Genomic DNA, 16,787 nt, shown 5'->3' with positions numbered 1-16,787 from the left:
GTGTCCCCCCTGTGATTGTGGGGCTGACAGGAGCCACGGCTGGAGACCTTACCCAGAGCCACTAGAGACTGTGCCACATATTGCTGGCCCAGGTGAAGATCCACAAAGTTCAAAGTACAGTTTCTACTGCACACACACTGCTTTCACACCAGCAGGAACATGGAAATCAAGTCAAGACACTATATTCAGGGCTGCGTCTAGGCTTGTTTTTTTGTAAGTAAACATTTTATTAAAGAATACCACATACAGAAAAGTGCACAACACATTTCCACAAAGTGACTCTATATCCAGCAGCAGCTCAAGAAACAAGGTTCCCTGTCCCCAGGGCCCCACCACCACCCATGCACACCCCATGCAGTTCCCATCCCTCCCGCAAGGCCAGACTCCCACATCCTGGCACTGAGTGGCCTGCCGGGGACAGAATTGCCTGGGTGTGTTCAGCATGGGCTGTTAGCACCGGCTGCCCACAGCACCTTGGTGGCCATGTGCCCTGCTGGTCCATGCCAGTGCCGGGGTATGCCCAAGGAGACACGGGCACAGCACCAGGATCTGCCACAACACCTGAGAGGTTCTGGTCTGTTTTCCCTCTTCCTCACGGCAGTCCTTGCCTCGTGCCACGTTACTCTTGAAGATTTGCCAGGATCCCTTCAGGCGGGGTGGGTAAGCACCCAGACTGATGCCAGGGCTCATTAAAATGCCAGTGAACTTGCTTTAAAATTCAGTTGGGCCATGAGGCTCCAAGCAACCGCAGGCCTCTGCTGGAGCACAGCTGCTGGTGGGGGCTCCCAGGTAGAGGAAGCTTCTGGCTCTGGTTCCAGTGGGCAGAGCGCCTGCGCCACCAGGTGGCAGCACAGGGAGGGAACAGTGCTCTGCCCCAAGGCTAGAAAGTGCCTTCCAGTGGGAGGCAGGGCCCAGGGCTGGGCCTGCTGGTATGAGCGGTGCTTGGCATGGTGTGAGTGGCTCTGGCCAGACACAGTGCCCTTCTGACCTCTGGGTCGACAGGAAGCTCCCTTCCTGCACAGGGGCTGTCACCGCAGGCTTCCTGCTCCGGGCAGTGCCATCAGTCCAGCGCTTTGAGAAGGCAATCAACAGGCACAGTGGGGCACACTTGTAATCCCAGCAACTCATGAGGTGAAGGCAGGCTGATCCAAGTTCAAGGCCAGCCTCAGTTATTTACCAAGACCCTATCTCAAAAATAGTATTAAAAAGGGCTCAGAATGTGGCACAGTGTGAAGTATTCCTAGGTTCACTCCCCAGTACAAAAACCAACACATTAGGAATGACACCAGAAATGACCTACTGAGGCCTGTCAGGGAAGCCTGGCTCCCCTGGAGAAGTCACTTTTGCAGCCACTTCAAGGCCCTATTGGGATTTGCTCAGCAGGGCAGTGGCTGTGCTTCTGTGAGGAACAGCAGACACTGCAGCTGCCCTGGCCTAGGGCTCTGAGGCTGCGGTCACACCTGGGACCCAGCCGTCTTGGGCCCAGCATTTGGAAGACACCATCCAGCAGGAGCCTGGCCCTGGCCTTCACCCTCAAGGCTGGCGCTGGGAAGTGAGAAGAACATTCCAAGTCTCCATGTGCCAGAGAACAGCAAGAACTAATGAGGGGGAAAGGTGCACACACACACACCTGGCCCTGGTCAGCAGTGCCCATGAGAACCTCAGCGGCCTCCCCAGGACTCCAGGAGGCACAGCCCTAGCGGGGCAGCGGGAGGGCTCAGCGCTGCAGGGCTTGGGCAGTTCCTGGTGTTAGACAGTGTTTGTGTTGGTTCCATCTTTTCTCCCTCCCGTTTTGGGACTCCTGTCTGTAAGACCACTGGCCCCAATAATCGGCCTCAGCCTCCCTGTCAGCAAGGATTGATTTTTACCTTCTACTTTTTCAGGTCTTCATTCAGTATTCAGCCCCAAAAAAAGCCCACCACCATCAGGACGGCTCTGACAGAGCCGAGTCTGCCTCTCCCCTGAGCGGCGCTGGCCTGCACATAGGTGTTTCCTGGTGGCTCGGCTGCTCAGTTAATTTGCCCAGACTGAGTGTCCGTGTACAGGACATGGTCGTCACAGGCTGGCCTGTGTGGGCACCTCAGCCACACTCTGAGGCAGCTGTTTGGTCCGTGTTCTGACACTAGTGAAGGGCCCTCCCGGTCGTAGGACATTGTCACATCTCGCCCTTCTTTCCAATGAATTCAGACACCCAGGTGATCTCACAGACAGACCACAGGGTGCTTTTAAAACAAGGAACCTTAAATAGTCCTTACACTTTCTGCAGGTCGTATTAAAAATGTCCCAATTTCATGAGCCTTTCATGAACTTCCTCTTTATCTTTCCTACAGAGTGACGCAAATGGGACTGCAAAGCCGCCCTTTCTCAGGTACGTATGACTCCTGGAGCAGCTCTTCAGAGCTGGTGCTGCCCTTGCCTGGGGGAGTGGGCAGCACCCCAGCCCAGGAGGCCCAGCCTGAGAGGGCCATCATCCCCGCCTGCTTTGCCCTTCCTGGCATCAGGCCTAGAGGGACCGAGCACTTGTGCCCTGTCCAGCTCCTGTTCAGGGTGGTTCCCACACGCAGCCCCCCTCCCAGCACAGGACCACAGAGGTGTAAAGCTTTGGAGTGTCCCCAGTGGGTCACATGGAAAGGACTGCAGACTTTCACAGAAACATCATTCGAGGCTTGTACACACGGGGAAGGTGGGGAGCGCCACAACGCAGAGCAAGAACGGGGTTAGCAACTTGTTTTAAATGGAATTCTTGTCCTGGAACAGTTTGTCTATAGTTTCCCCCTCCCTCCCCAATAGTGGAGAAAATCCCTTTGCTACTGTGAAACTCCGACCAACAGTGACAAATGATCGATCAGCACCGATCATTCGATGAAGATGCCCATTCGATGAAGATGCCGCGGATCCTCCTGGTCCCTCGGATGTCGAGTTCCCACCTGCACAACAATAGATCTATACTGACAAGTGCTGGGACTGTCATAGGCTTCACCCAAGGGGGCCTGATTTCCAATGTATCCTACTTGAGCAAATCAATGCATTTTCTCTATTTAGTTAGCATAGTTGGGTTTACACATTTCTGTCTTTAAGATAAGTGAATAATAGTTTAGTGACCAGCTCAATCATTTGAAGTATTTTTTTTCCTATTCTGTTAAAAAAAAAAGTAAATTTGGTTCCAATCCTTACTATATCTTTAATATTCTGATTTTTAATAATAACTGCCAGAATAAGGGATAGTCTATGCTTTCATGGTTGGCTTCTGCACCTAAATGCGAATGAGACCATGGTTTTATTTTACAAAGCACGTGCTCTTAAATAGCATTGACGTTTATCTAAAGAAAAATTGTATAAAGTTTGCATCTTAGCATGCAAATCATAATTTTAAGCAATATAAATTATGAAAACATCATATTAAAGGTAATAACTTTTTTTAACTTACAAATTTTGAACTTGTGGTTAAACATAGAGCTCCCCAGAGATAGAGGACTCCTGGCCTCCCTCAGAATTGCAAAGTACAGACAGCTCACCTGCCCTCTGCACAGCCACACTGGGCACTAATGAAACCGTCCATAAGAACTACTGAGCTCAGTGTTGGCGTCACAGCTGGATTCACAGTGGGCCACCCAGGTTGTCCTCACCATGGCCTGGCGCACTGGCAACATGTGACTCCAAGGGCCTTCTCCCTAAGTGGGGTAACCAAAGCTGCATCCACATAACAAACCTCTTCCTAGGTCCTCTGCAGGTGGCACTTGTTCCAGCCCACCACTGTCAGGCACTCAGCTTCAGGCCTTCTAGGACCAACTTCTGGTCAGGCCTCTCTGCACACTGCCCCGGGCCGGGGGCTGTAGCTTGACCCTGCTCTGAAGGATCTGGGTCTGGTCAGTGAAGACTAAGATCCACACAGAGAGGGCGGGAGGTGGCTTATCATGGCTACTTTGATCTCAGCATATATAAATCATTGTTCTGTAAGTCAGAATTTGGTCAAGGTCAGATGGAGGTGAACCAGTGCATGTGAGACTCCGGCTCCTTCCAGCTGGCAGAACAATGTCTCAGGCTCTCCTGGGGGATGCACAGGCACCCCCAAGAAGGGCTGCTGCTGCATGACTAGTTAACACCCTCCCAGGACAAGGTCTGGGTTACACTATGAGCAGGTGTCACGTGGCACTGTCTTGAAGGTGCCCCAGCCTGGAAAGAAAGCAAATTTTTAAAATCTATTAAGTGGCCCACTGCTGCTCCCACCATTTCAGAAGCACAGGGTTAAGGGAGTCCACTGTCTTCAGCAGCAGAGAACAAGTGAGGCCCAGAGTTTGGAAATGGGGGGTCCACACCCTAGACTTCATAGCTCCCCATTTGGGAGTTTTCTCATGCTTTGTGACTCTGGTGTAGTAAGGGACCCCCCCACCAAGGTCATTCATTAGCTGCAATGTGCAGCCCCTACAGCCTGGAACCAGGGCAGCCATTCCTTGCCCCACGAGTCAGGAAGGTGCCCGAGGTGCATGCTCTGTAAATGTTGGGGATCTTGTGTTTAATGTTGAATAAAGAGTCTGAAATACTCATTCCTGCGCCACCATCAGTGCCAATGAGAAGACGGCCACTCACGGGCTCTGCATGTGTAGTTTCCCCCAAGGAGACTTCCCGTGGGCAGCAAGCGCAACGCCAAACACGCAGGACCCGCTGAACAATGGTATGAATCATTTATTTAAAACAGTATTTCTCACCTTTCTCAAATCGAAGACTGCAAAAAATAAAAGCAGTGCTTTCTTGAGTTGTCATTAACCTTGGGAGCAGGGTCACTGCCTTCCACACTCTGCCAAGCTGGCATATGCCAATCTATCCCACCTCACTTTACAAAACAGTCCTGAAGCTTAATCAAATAAAACTATTATACACGACATTTACATTAGAAAAGAGCTGGATGTAGGAAAGCCAGGTGTGTTGTTCCCTTAGGTAAAGGTTGCTCCACAGTTGGGACATCTTCGCTTCTTCAAGGCAAAACAGCAGATGAACCCAAAGGGAAACAAGATGATGGCCAGGAAGATGCCCAGGAAGGTGAAGCAGTCCTCCAGGACCCCAACTCTGTGGAGAAAGGGGGCGGGCGGTTAGGACCCTGGCCCTCCCTCCCTGGGCTGCACACAGGACAGATCGGACCCGCGGCAGAACTGCCTGGAAAGGTGGCCCGTCCCCAGGATCCCCCAGCAGCAGCCTCAGCTGAGGGCACAGAGCAGCTGCTCAAGACAGGGCTGCTGACACCAGCTCCACGGCTACACCCTGGCACCTTTTACACCCCCCCAAAGGGCAACTGTCCCTAAAAAGTGATGAAGTCTACCTACAGTGTGCATGACGGAGGGCACCAAGACCCTGGGGACACGGCCCTGGTCCTGTGCCAATGAGCACAAGTTCATTGACCTGAGTCTTCCCACAGTCCTGGCGGGTGGGAAACGGGCTTATGCTCAGCGTTTGGGTCTCCCTCTAGAAAGCGCTGGACCCAGGGATGAAGTGATAAGTGTCACTAGCGCTCCCCTCCAGGCCTCAGAGGTGCTGCCTCCTATCCCATGACTGTGGCCCCGAACTCAAGCACTTCACAAAGAGAAACTACAGAAAGGACAGAAGGACAGGGGCTGGAGAGGGGGGAGCAGGGACCTGCTGGCAAGGGTTGCTTTCCTTTGTAAAGCCGAGGGAAAAAATGTCACCATGGCCCCAGAGGACCCCACTCCCTACCCCCATCCTAGCTCCCCACCCTCCACACACACACCCCTGCCCACAGTGGCCCGGACGCAACCGAAGTTATCCTGCCCCCTGGTGGAAAGGAGGAAGGGCACAGCTTCAACCAAGGTGTGAAAGTGGCAGAACTGAGGGCTCCCACCAACTCAGGCCACAGCAGCAGCCAACAGAGGCAGGGACCCAGGGACCAGTACCTGCTTCTCTGGGGCACATGAAAAACAAACCAAAATATCCCAAAAGTCTGGTTTTTTGCTTAAAAAAGATGTCAAACTCAGTGCCCACCTCCCTCCAACCCACACAAGTGAGTCCTGAGAGCACTTTCCACCACACCTGGCCCCAGGTAGCTCTGCAGAGAAGGAAGGTAGGACTCTGGTCTCTCCCCTCCAGGGGGTTCCAGCGTCCACTGGCTCACAGGCTGAGTGCACTGGGTCAAGACTCCTGGGGAGCTGGGCCTAGTGGCACACACCTGTCTGTAATCCCAGAAACTCAGGAGGCTGAGGCAGGAGGTTTGCAACTTCAAAACCAGTCTCAGCAACTTAGCAAGACTAAGCAATTTAGTGAGACCTTGACTCTAAATACATAAAAATGGCTCAGAATATGTCTCAGTGGTTAAGCGCCCCTGGGTCAATCCCCCAAAAAACAGACTCCTGGGGAGCTCTGTTCCAGCTCTGCTTCCCTGACTCCCAAGAGCTGGCCCTTTCTGCATCAAGATGGTGAACCAGGCTGGAGCATGGAGAAGCCCTGCTCTAAGGCCACACAAATCAGGTCTGAGTTGATGATGGCAAAGTTACCACTTCTGGTATGACTCCTCTGTGTAACACATTTCATTAGGTCACCACACTTGGGCCTACCCTTGGTCTGTCCCCTGCCTCCAGTCCAAGGAGGGTACCCACACCCAGAGGGCAGGAGGGAGTCAGGTGAGTCAACTTCCAAAGAAGCCAGTCCCTCTGAAAAGGTCCCAGGGAGCCAGGTCCAGCACCTCTCCAGGCTGTGAGGAAACCAGGAGCCTGTGGGGACCACCAAGACCTAAAGACAGTGACCAGCTGAGTGCCTGCCGGGCTTATTCCCCTAAGGATCAAAAAGGCAGAGTGAGGAGAGCACCAGAATCTGCTCACGGGCTGCGGAGGAGCTGCACCCAGCCAACCGCTGAACTTCAGTGCCAGGAGGGCAGCAGGTGGCACAGGGCATCCTGGCTGCAGGCGTGAGGGGCTGGGGTGGGCTCCTGGTATTGGCCTGCATCTCATCCCCACAGACCATCCCAACTGCAGCCTGCTGCTGTCCTCGAGGTTCAGCACTCAAGGGCACAGCCCCACCCCACATCCTGATTCTCTATCCAGACTCCAAAGCCTTGGCCACATTACAGAAGCTGGAGGGAGCCCAGGAAAGGTGGTCACTCCCGGGCTCTCCCTGCCACCAACTCACAATACCACCTGATGCTACGATTCCCACCAGTGGTCAGGCAAGCTTTCTGGGCCCAGCTCAACATCCAGCACCTCATTTTCTCAGTCCCTGGAGGGGCACTTAGAACTTACAAAGTAACAGAACTGTGGCCTACACTGGCCGGCCTGGCCGTTGGCCTCCAGGCACTAGGGCAGCTCATCCTCAGTGCCCAAATTCATGGGTTTCCTGTTCAAACCCACTGCTTCCTTGAGCCAGAGCTCAGGGCTGGGCAGCCTGTGCCACCCTCCACTGACCTGGGTCACGAGAGCCAGGCCTGATGCTAGAAGTGCCCAGCAGCACCCACCCTCGTAGCTTCCCACACTCCCGCTGCCCAGGCCTGCCTTCATCCCATTGTCAGAGAGGGCCAAGGCCACCTGCGCTCTGGGAAGAGTGAGGATGCTCCCCTCAGGCCCACCCATGTGGGATTATCACACACAAGGCTCAGGTATCTACCAGCAAAGAGTCTGTAACACAGGACCCAAGAATGCTCGTCCCCCGACAACCTGCACCATGGTCTGACCTGGCTTCAATGGGCCCAAGGGATAGAGAGGACACCAGCCCCCAGCCTGCTTCAGAAAGCTTCCGCCCTGAGCCTGGGCTCAGCCTGAGGCCCCCATGCCCTCCACCCCAAGATGCCACTCACTTACCTGCAAACCCAAATGCCAAAAGGCTGGGAAAGTGCAACTTTCCCCAAGTTTATAGCAAACTCAATGGAAGCGACATGACCTGAGCTCCTGTGTGGCTATTCAGAGTTTTAATTTCTCCTACTTAATGTAAGATTCTCATCTTGCCCTAGAAATATTAATGTTTTAACTACAGAACTGCCCCAAACCTCAAAAAGTGTTGGCACAGTTTAGAGTTTTAAAACCCAACAACTTCTGATTTAAAAAGCATGACCCAGCTTCAAGGCCAATCTGGAGCCAGCAGCACACAAGACTGCCTGTGTGGAGACCAGCCCCTCCTGCAAGCCTGGCCCTGGTGGCCTTGCACTCTGCCTCTCCAGACCCAAAGGCAGCCCCATGCTGCCGGAGCAAGTTTCAACTCCCTCAACTGGCTCAGAGTCCAAACCTGCAGTCCTTCCAGCTGCACTGGCAGGCCCCTCCCCGTCCTTGCACACAGGTCACGTGGGGATCGGAGGATTATGGAAGCTGGAGACACTAGGGAACTGACTAACACTGAGAACAGCGCTTTACCCCCACTTGAGCCTCTCAGAACAAGTGGCCACTAGAACCTGCTGATGTCAGCCGGAGCTGGGCCCTGGGGGGTTCCAGATGAACTCCGCCTCACCAGGACAGAAATGGGCAGAAGACACTGGAAAGAGCAAGCTCTGAGCTGCCCAAGGACAGGTACCCCGTCAGAATTGTCCTTACCCCTCACATGTCCTCACATCACCAAACTCCATAGGTGTCACCACCCCACCTGAGAAGCCGACCTGGAGCCACCTGCAAGGCCACATAGCTGGGAGTGCGGTGACAGGAAATGCAGATGGGCTCCCCAGTCATGGTCCTGCCCCAAAAGCCCCAGCCAGCACAGGGCACTCAGGAGCTTCCCAGTTCATCCCCAGTCATTTTCTCCTAAGCTCAAGGCACAATCCAGCCCCAAAAGCAACCCAGCTCACCCGCCCCTGAAGGATAGCCTCCTCAAGAAGGATCACAAGTTCAAAGCCAGCCCCAGCAATTTAGCCAGGCCCTAAGCAACTTAGCAAGGCTCCGTCTTAAAGTAAAAAATTTTAAAAAGGGCTGGGGATGTGGCTCAGTGGTTAAGCACTCCTGGGTTCAATCCCTGGTACCAAAGGAAAAAAAAAAAAGAAAAAAGAAAAGGAACACAGAGGGCTTCTTCCCCGGGCCACAAACCTGCAGCCAAGGCTCAGGACCAACCTGCCTCTGGCTGTCCCAAGGTCTCCAATCTGAAGGCCCCCTGAGCCTTAGGTTCACTAGGACCCGCAGGCCACGCAGGGCAGTTCTCACCAAGCCCAGCTGCCAGGCCCAGCCTCGGGCCTCCCCAGTGGAAGAAAGCAGACCTGGGCAGGGCTGGAGAACCAGGGCAGCTGGGCAGGGCAGCATCCAGCGGGCTTCCCAGAACACCAGTCTGTCCCACCAGCCATCACCTCAAGGTGCCCACACTATCGCAGCTGGGGGACTTGGACCGAGCAGAGACTAGGCAGCTAGCGAGGCAGCACAAGCATCCTGTCATCAGGCACCATGGCCAGCATGCAGGCCAGGGCACAAGCTCCTGCCATCATGCACAGTGCCCCTACCTCAGCCAGGACCACCCGGGGCCAGGGACAGCCCTTACCACAGTTCAGGCTGTCACCTCCCTGACCAGTTCCCCACCACAGGCCCTTGGCCACCCACCATCACCTGAAGCCCAAGGCTTAGCCACTCCTTCTCCCCTCCAGACTCCATAGCCAACCAAAAGAAAGACTGTCTCTGCCCCCAAGGGCTCCACAGACCACCCAGTGCCACATCCAGGGCCTGTGGGCAGCGTCTGACCAGGGTACCTGTACTTTCTCTTGGCTTCCAGGACCCCACTTCTGTGAATTTCCTCCTGCCTCCCTGGTCACCCCCAAAGCCAAATACTGAATGGCAAAGACTCAGCCGGTGCTGCTGGGCAGCTTCACACACGTTCTGCCTACAGCCTATGCTCCCAGGGTAGCTGGGCCAGCACACGGTGGTCCAAAGAGGCTGCAGAGACCCACACTGCTGCCATCCTGCCCTATATCTAGGGACAGCTTAGGGCAGGGGAGAACCAAGCTTCAGAGGTCTAGCACCAGCACGGACACCCCTGGCCAAGGCAGTTTCAGCAGGCCTTGGCGGGTCAGGGTACAGGAGGTGGCTTGGAGGAAGCAGGCACAAGACTCACTCAGCTGCTGGGGGTGAAGAAAATACTGCTTATACACGGCTAAAAAGGGAAAATGGAGTCAGGCTGCTCAACAGCAGCTCAGACAGGATGGCAAAGTGACAAGCGACATGGGCCTCTTATGCCAAGCCTCGCTCAGAGGGAATCACAGACGTGTGACTTGGGCAAATTCCTGCCAAGCCACCAGGGAGGGCAGGGACAGAGCCTGGCAGGCCTGATGTGGAAAGAGAGGAAGTGTGGTCACATGAGAAGTATCCTGTCTCTCGGTCCTAAGATGCCAGACAGGGGAAGACTCGACTCTTTTGGGAGGAACATCTCTGTTCTCTGTCCCTATGCACAAGTGGCCCTAGATCACACACCCTCTCCTCAAATCAAGAGGCTGCCTGCTCCCAGGCTGGCCATGTGGCTACCCACTCCCCTGTTCACCTAGGATTCCTGCCTGAGAGCAAGGGGCCCCACACCCAGTGAGGCTGCTGCCACCGTGGCAAGAATAGCCTCAGATACCAGCAGCAGTAAGGACTGCAGGTCTCCAGGCGCACAGTCTCCAAGGACACAAAGGGCCTTTACTGTCGGACATCAGGCATGCTCAGCCCCTACAGAAGGGCCCAGGAGGATCAAGGAGCGCTCTGGTTCCAACTTTAGGGATCTGGTACCCATAACCTTATCCTCGGAGCATAGAGGAAACCACCAGCTCCCATGAAGGCTGGCCCCCCTCCAGACCTTCCCCAGAGTGCAGAGCCTGCGTTCCAGACCTGCAAAAGCCACAGCCTCCAAAATGACACAAGTCACCTCCTAGAGAAAGGGAAATACCAGGGAAAGTGCTCCCCATGCCAGGAGCTGACTAGGCACCCCACATTCCTGGGAACTTCATGGCCACCCTGCCATGCGCTGGCCTCCCCTCCAAGTTCAGGGGCTCAAGCCAGAGAAGCCTCCAAACCATCTCATCAAACACCAACATATCCCAGGATTGGGAAGCCACCAGCTGCATTGGGCCCTTTGTTCCAAGGGCCTCTTGTCAACCAACCAAAAAACCTCACCTCAGATCACTTGATGTCTGCTCTCCACAAAAAAAAAGGGGGGGGGGGGCCTGGAATCCAGGAGTTGACTGACTGGGGACAGAGGGCCTTGCACACAGCAGCACTCTGAGCACCCAAGATGAACCTCAAAGCCAGAGATTCTCATTCTCCCACCAATTATCCAGAGGAATTTCCCAATGACTTTCTGCATGGGGGACCGAGTCCTGACCTCCTCATTCATTGGCACAGGCCCAGCTCCCAAGCCATGCCCCCCGCCTTTTCTCCAGCAAGCCCACCCCATGTGCTTCAAAACCAATCACTGGCATCCCCAGGTGCAGAACCTGCAGACAGCTGCACTGGGAGACAGCCAGTCCTCTGGCTCCCACTTCTCCCAAGGCCCATGTGTCAGCGGGGAAATGACCACCAGGGTGTCAGAATGCACACCCAGCTTGGGTTTGTACTGGGGTTCCTGAGTGGGCAGACAGCCTCCCAAGGCTCTCGCTGGCCCACAGACCCCTTTACCAGGCACACGGTCAGCTCCCAGGTTTCAGTGTCTCTCCCCTCAACCCACAATGCCCTCCTCATTGCACAGTTGCCCCCAGGCATGTGAAATCATTAACTTCCCTATGGCTGGCTCCACACTGGGCCTTACCAAGACACTTTTGAAATGAAGTCTCAGTCCAAACCAGGGTTTCTTAATTCCATCTCAGAGACTTCAACTTCCTCCTCTCAGAGGCAGGCTGAAACATTGCTCCCCAACTCTGCCCCAACTTCCTGAACTGAGTACTCCCAAATACCAAGGGTAGGGATCAAGTCTTATTTGCATTTGAATCCTCAAAACCTGCACACACACACACACACACACACACACATGCGCATGCACAGGACCCAGCTGTACCTCAGACCCTATAAAAAGTCCTTAGAAAGTTTCTGTCAGGCTTCAGGTTTGAGGGTATGAGAAAACCACTCCTGCCCGGAACAAAGAACCACGGATTTCCTCCCAGACCAGCCAGTGGCCAAGAGTTGTTAAGCCCCGCTCCAGGGCTCTGTATTCAGTGACCCTCACAGCTGTGGCTCCCCTGGTCACTTGGACCCCATCTCCCTAAACATAAAGGCCAACTGACTCAAGTCGTGGCAAAACAAATCAGCCTTCTTAAAGAATCAACTGCACAGCTAACTTTCTGAAGAACCCGTCGCAGGTCCAACACCGGCGAGGAAAAGCTATCAGTCCCATTTTTGCATGCCACTCATTCGGAGGTACAATAGCCCCCCAAAGGCACACGACTCCCCAGCAAAGGGAGCCCACGCCCTTTGCCCCCTTGCGCGCCGCGGGCCAGCGATTCCACCTCTCCCACACTGCAGTCAGGCGGTCCAGCGGCCTCTCCCAAAGCAGGGCTCACCCCAGCTCGCTGCCCCCCGCTGCCTCTGCAAGGTCCCAGCACGTGCGATCTCAGCCTCCCGGGGCCAGGACTTACCTGCAGACCGGGCAGCCTCCGACCACGACGATGGAGTTGGCAGGGTACCGGGTGACCGTTCGACTCTGGATGTTGTAGACCCGGGGGTGGTGGGTGGGGATCCCTATGGGAGGGGGTGCACATCAGAGGGGGTGGCCCGACTCCGTCCTCCCCCCGACCGACCCCTGGTCCTGGCCCGCCTGGCCAGGCCGCTGCCCCGAGCGCCGGCCCCTGGAGGGAGGGCTCCCCAGGCCAGCCGCGCCTCGCGGACCCCACGTTGCCGGCCAGAGGCAGGCTCCGCGAGGGGCGCGCCGCGGAGCCGCTCAGGGCAGCCCGGCCCCGCGGCCCGCCCGGAGGCTGCCCGGCTGCGGGGTGCGCCCCGCCGCCGCGCCCGCGGGCCCACCTGTGACGAGGTAGGGGTAGGGCGGCGGCGGGGGCGCGGCGGGGATGGCGCCGTAGCCGTGTGGGCCGCACGCGAAGTCGCCCTGGCCGGCCTCCAAGCTATAGGCGGGCGGTCGTTCCTGCAGCAGCGGCTTGTGGTCCATGGCGGCCCGGCCCGCGCCCGCCCGCTCTGGCGCGGTCGGCTCGCTCGGCCCAGCGGGGACGCGGCGGGGACGGCGGCCCGCGGCTCGGCCCTGGGAGGCGCCGGGCGGGCGGGGCGGGCGGGCGCGGGCTTCCCGGCCCTCCCGCCAGTCACAAGACCGGGTCACGTGGGCTGCGCGGCGGGCGGGGCCGCAGGCGTCTTAAAGGGGCCGCGGCTGCCCGCGGTTTAGCGCCAGCCCTGCTCCCCTCGGCGGACCAGGGGCTTCCCCGCCCGAGGAGATCCCGCAGCGGCCCCACATGCCCCTTGGAGTCTTGATTTTTACGGCCCGCGGAGAGCCCTGGCCTGCCGAGGCGACCTCCTACGGGTGACCACCCACGGAGTGGGGGCGAGGCCCCAGACGGTCCCCGGGTGTGCCCGCCGCCCACAGAGCCAGGGCTGCAGGGCACCGAGGACTGGCTCCCGCGGGAACGCCCGCTCCGCGCTTGGCTGCTCAGCTGCGGCGCATTCCTCTCTCTGCTTTTTTTGACAAATTAGGTCGTAGCCAGGGTTGGTGGCACTTATTACAATAATTCCGCCGTCTCAGGCAAACCCTAACTACCGGGCACCTGCTGTGCGTCCTCAGGTTTCCTACTTAACCACCCTGCGAGTTGCCTGTAGTGGACCCGAGGTTAGGACGCGGGACTGAGACTCGCGGGGGGGGGGGGGGGGGAGTGGAGCAGTGGCTCCACCCGGGCCCCAACCCGCTTTCGGCTGGCTGCTGATAGGCCCCTCGCTGAAGCGCTCCCACATCTGAAGCCTAATGGGTTTTATGTGAAGACTGCTGCAAAATTGGAACACTTAGGATCACTTCCTGCCGCTTTGCAAGGGCTGACTCCGTAGCACTTCCCGTTTTCCGTGCTTTTATATGTAACCTGCATTTTGATTCCGCACTGGGAAAACTACAAGTCCTCTCAGACCCGCCTTGTTTTTTGATTTTTAATAAAAGACCATCATATTCTCTTCTAGGCCCATTTCTGTCTGTCTTGTAAGATCTCCCAAAATCTCATGGAGAAGAACCAAGTAGTGGGCCAGATTCAGGCCTGATCTGCTTTAGGAGGGCAGCCAGGTCAAGAATGAGACTGATGAAGAGTGGCTGAGGGTTTCAGGGTGAGCAAAGGCCCTGACAGTCACTCCTCAGAGACAGAACTCAAAAGGAGAGCCAGGGAAAGTGGGAGTCTCTGTGTCCAGGGAACTTGGCGTCCAGCATCATCACATGAGAGGTGGTTCCAGGTCAAGCTTCCTGACACCTGGTCAGCTGTGGCCACCCAGATAGGGACCCTCATTCTTCCCCCTGCCCTGCAGACTACTAGTAAACACGATGGTCAGCTAGCCCTCCTGATATCCTTTCCTATCAACCCAGCTCGAGCTAAAAATCAACCTTCATAAAGTTTACAGGCTAATTTCGCCTACCTTTATTCATCAAACCCACAAGCCTCTGCTCCCTTCCTTTCCATTAATTGATTTCTTTCCCCCTAGCATTGCCCCTTGATTTCCCAACATTACTTTATTACTACTGCCCTTCATTCAGACAGCTTGCAGCTGATGTACCTCTGCTATCCCGGTTCCAGCCCAGCTTGGGGAGACAAAGATGACATTCATGGGAACACAAAGAAGGAGCCCTTGGGTAGAGAGCCAGGCCTTACACTTGCAACAGACAGGTTAAGAGATGCCACACACAGGAGGTGGTACACCTGAGTATCCTGGAGTACCAGGCCAAAGCCCAGCTTGGGGGCCCGTGGTGAGTTGGTCCCAGGGACCAGGCACAAGCCTCCCGGGCAGGGGGAACCACAATTCCAAAGGGGACACAACAGCCAACTCAGTGCCAGGACTCTTAAGTCCTGAAGTGTGACCTTAGGAAGGGTCTCCTGGAATCAAAGACAAACCCCCAGAAGTGGTCCCAGTCATTGAAGTTGGGAGAGCATCCTGTAAGAGCTAATTGAGGGACTACATGGAGTTTAACCTGGTTAGCAGTAGATCTGCATATTTAGAAAAATGACCAGCAGCAGGAGGGTCAAGAAGATGGAAGGAAAGGTGTGAAGAGGTTAAGAGCCCATTAAGACTCCTCCTGGGTAGAGAGATAAGGCGCTGAGGACTCCAGATGCTCAGGTTTCTGGCTCAAATGACCATAGATACAGACACCAGCTCCTTGCTGAGGACTCAGGAGAAGTCGCTGTGAAGGAAAGGACCAAGCAGCCCAAGCAAAGGTGAATTTGAGCTAAGCCTTATTACAAAATGGCATCTGTTGAAAGCTGATTCTTGCTAAAAGCTCTGCGATGTCTCACAGCTAAAGTGGCTCATCTAAGAAGCATATATGGAGCACCTAGCATGTGCATGGATGCACCCAGAACAAAATGCATATTTAAATTCATCCTGCTTATGGAGTTTGAGTTCTCTAGGGCTGGAGTGGGGGAAGGGAATTAGGAAGTGATCAGTGCTGGCAGGGATGAAGGGGCTCAAGGAGCTGGGGAGTGAGGCAGGCAGGGTGGGGAAGAGGCTTGTGATTTTCCTTCATACTGTGTGGGCCCCAGGGCCTTGTGCATGTGAGGCAAGCATGCACCAACTGAGCTATATCCCCAGCCCCCTGAGCCCCTTTGGAAGGAAACATTTCAGCAAAGACCGGAGGGAGGTCAGAGAGATAGCCATAGACATGGAAGAAGGAACAGCTTAAGTTTGCCTGTTCCTTAAGATGAGAGCAACAGAATGTTTGCAAGCTGATGGAAACAGTCCAACAAAGGGAGGAGGAGGATGCAGAGGGCGAAGATGGAGTCTCACATATAGCAGGGGCAGTTTCTGCTAGGATCCTGGATGGCCACCCACACATCCACAGGACAAGAAGCAGGAGCAGGCAAGCTGCTGGTTGCAGCCTTCGGTGCTCACTAGTCTACTCAGACATGCTGACCACTGGCCACAGTGCTCCACTCGTCCCCGGCTATCCCATGGAAGGAAGCATTGACATCCCAGTTGCTTATGGAGGAAACTGAGGCACAGAAAGCTTCTGTAGCATCTCCAGGGTCTCCCAGCCTTCAGACATCAGATCTACCTCATACAGCCCTGAGGTGTGCCACACTCGTGCCTCTGCGCCAGATGCACAGAGAGGCACAGCGCTGGTTGGCTGGTTTGAACAGAACTACATTTCTACAGAATGGAATATAATTCACACAGATCCTAACTCCTAAGCTTATTTTTCAGGTAGCTGAAATTCTGCTCTTTATCCACTTAATTTATTATACAACAAAAAAGGTTTAGCATTGGTATTGCCATAAAAATAAGTAAATACAATTTTGATTTTGACTGTTTTGTGTAAATGTTTTCTCTGCCGGGCCACAGAAGGGATCTGGTCAGACAAAGGATCAACTGGCTCCTGCCTGGGGAACCCAGGGAAGTGCCATTGTCCCCCAGACGTGACAGTGACAGTCGTTGTGACTCTGTCAAATGTGCCCTTGAGAAGTGCTGATAACCCATCACGTGAGTTTCTTGGCACATACAGGATCCTGGTATCTCACATGGTTGGGATTGTGACCAAAAAAAGGAAGCAAATATAATTTCAAAATCCAAGGCTGTAACCAATTATAAGTGCCTCACTCAGGGAAGGACCTTGCCAAATATTTGCTGAATATGTGTTAAATGTTTATCTTAGATAAACACTTTTAAGTTTTATGGTAAGCCTGTGGTAAGCCTTACAATTCTACTGAGCAAATATTTCTAAATATTTTATAAATTAAGCAC

General features: G+C 54.9%; 2 protein-coding genes across 3 annotated transcripts in view; one reads left to right on the top strand and one right to left on the bottom strand.

Moving 5' to 3' along the window:
- The window catches only part of Baiap2l1 (BAR/IMD domain containing adaptor protein 2 like 1), an 89,458-nt gene extending 84,914 nt beyond the window's left edge, over positions 1-4,544 (top strand). For both annotated transcript variants that reach the window (XM_013364920.4, XM_078023715.1), the window contains exons 13-14: positions 2,331-2,368; positions 2,791-4,544. In XM_013364920.4, coding sequence (XP_013220374.3) covers positions 2,331-2,368; positions 2,791-2,866 — 114 coding nt within the window. In that variant the 3' untranslated portion in view covers positions 2,867-4,544. The remainder of the gene's footprint in view (positions 1-2,330; positions 2,369-2,790) is intronic.
- A 124-nt stretch (positions 4,545-4,668) lies between these two features.
- On the bottom strand, positions 4,669-13,136 carry Bri3 (brain protein I3). Its single transcript, XM_078023718.1, has 3 exons — positions 12,882-13,136; positions 12,500-12,602; positions 4,669-5,064 (listed from the first exon to the last, which is right to left on the bottom strand). The coding sequence occupies exons 1-3, from the start codon at positions 13,021-13,023 to the stop codon at positions 4,932-4,934; spliced, it is 378 nt and encodes a 125-aa protein (XP_077879844.1). The 5' UTR covers positions 13,024-13,136; the 3' UTR covers positions 4,669-4,931.
- Positions 13,137-16,787: the final 3,651 nt, after the last annotated feature.

This window comes from Ictidomys tridecemlineatus, chromosome 10 (genome assembly GCF_052094955.1).
Source record: "Ictidomys tridecemlineatus isolate mIctTri1 chromosome 10, mIctTri1.hap1, whole genome shotgun sequence".
Lineage (NCBI taxonomy): Eukaryota > Metazoa > Chordata > Mammalia > Rodentia > Sciuridae > Ictidomys > Ictidomys tridecemlineatus.
Note: the sequence above shows the minus strand (reverse complement) of the source record. Positions and strands in the feature narration are given on the sequence as shown.

Excerpts from the sequence above, each read along its gene's own strand:
- Bri3 (XM_078023718.1), bottom strand. The coding sequence starts at position 13,023 with ATGGACCACAAGCCGCTGCTGCAGGAACGACCGCCCGCCTATAGCTTG. Across the intron at positions 12,603-12,881 it reads CTACCCCTACCTCGTCACAG|GGATCCCCACCCACCACCCC; the intron begins GTGGGCCCGCGG and ends CCCCTCCCATAG. Across the intron at positions 5,065-12,499 it reads GGAGGCTGCCCGGTCTGCAG|AGTTGGGGTCCTGGAGGACT; the intron begins GTAAGTCCTGGC and ends CTTTCTCCACAG.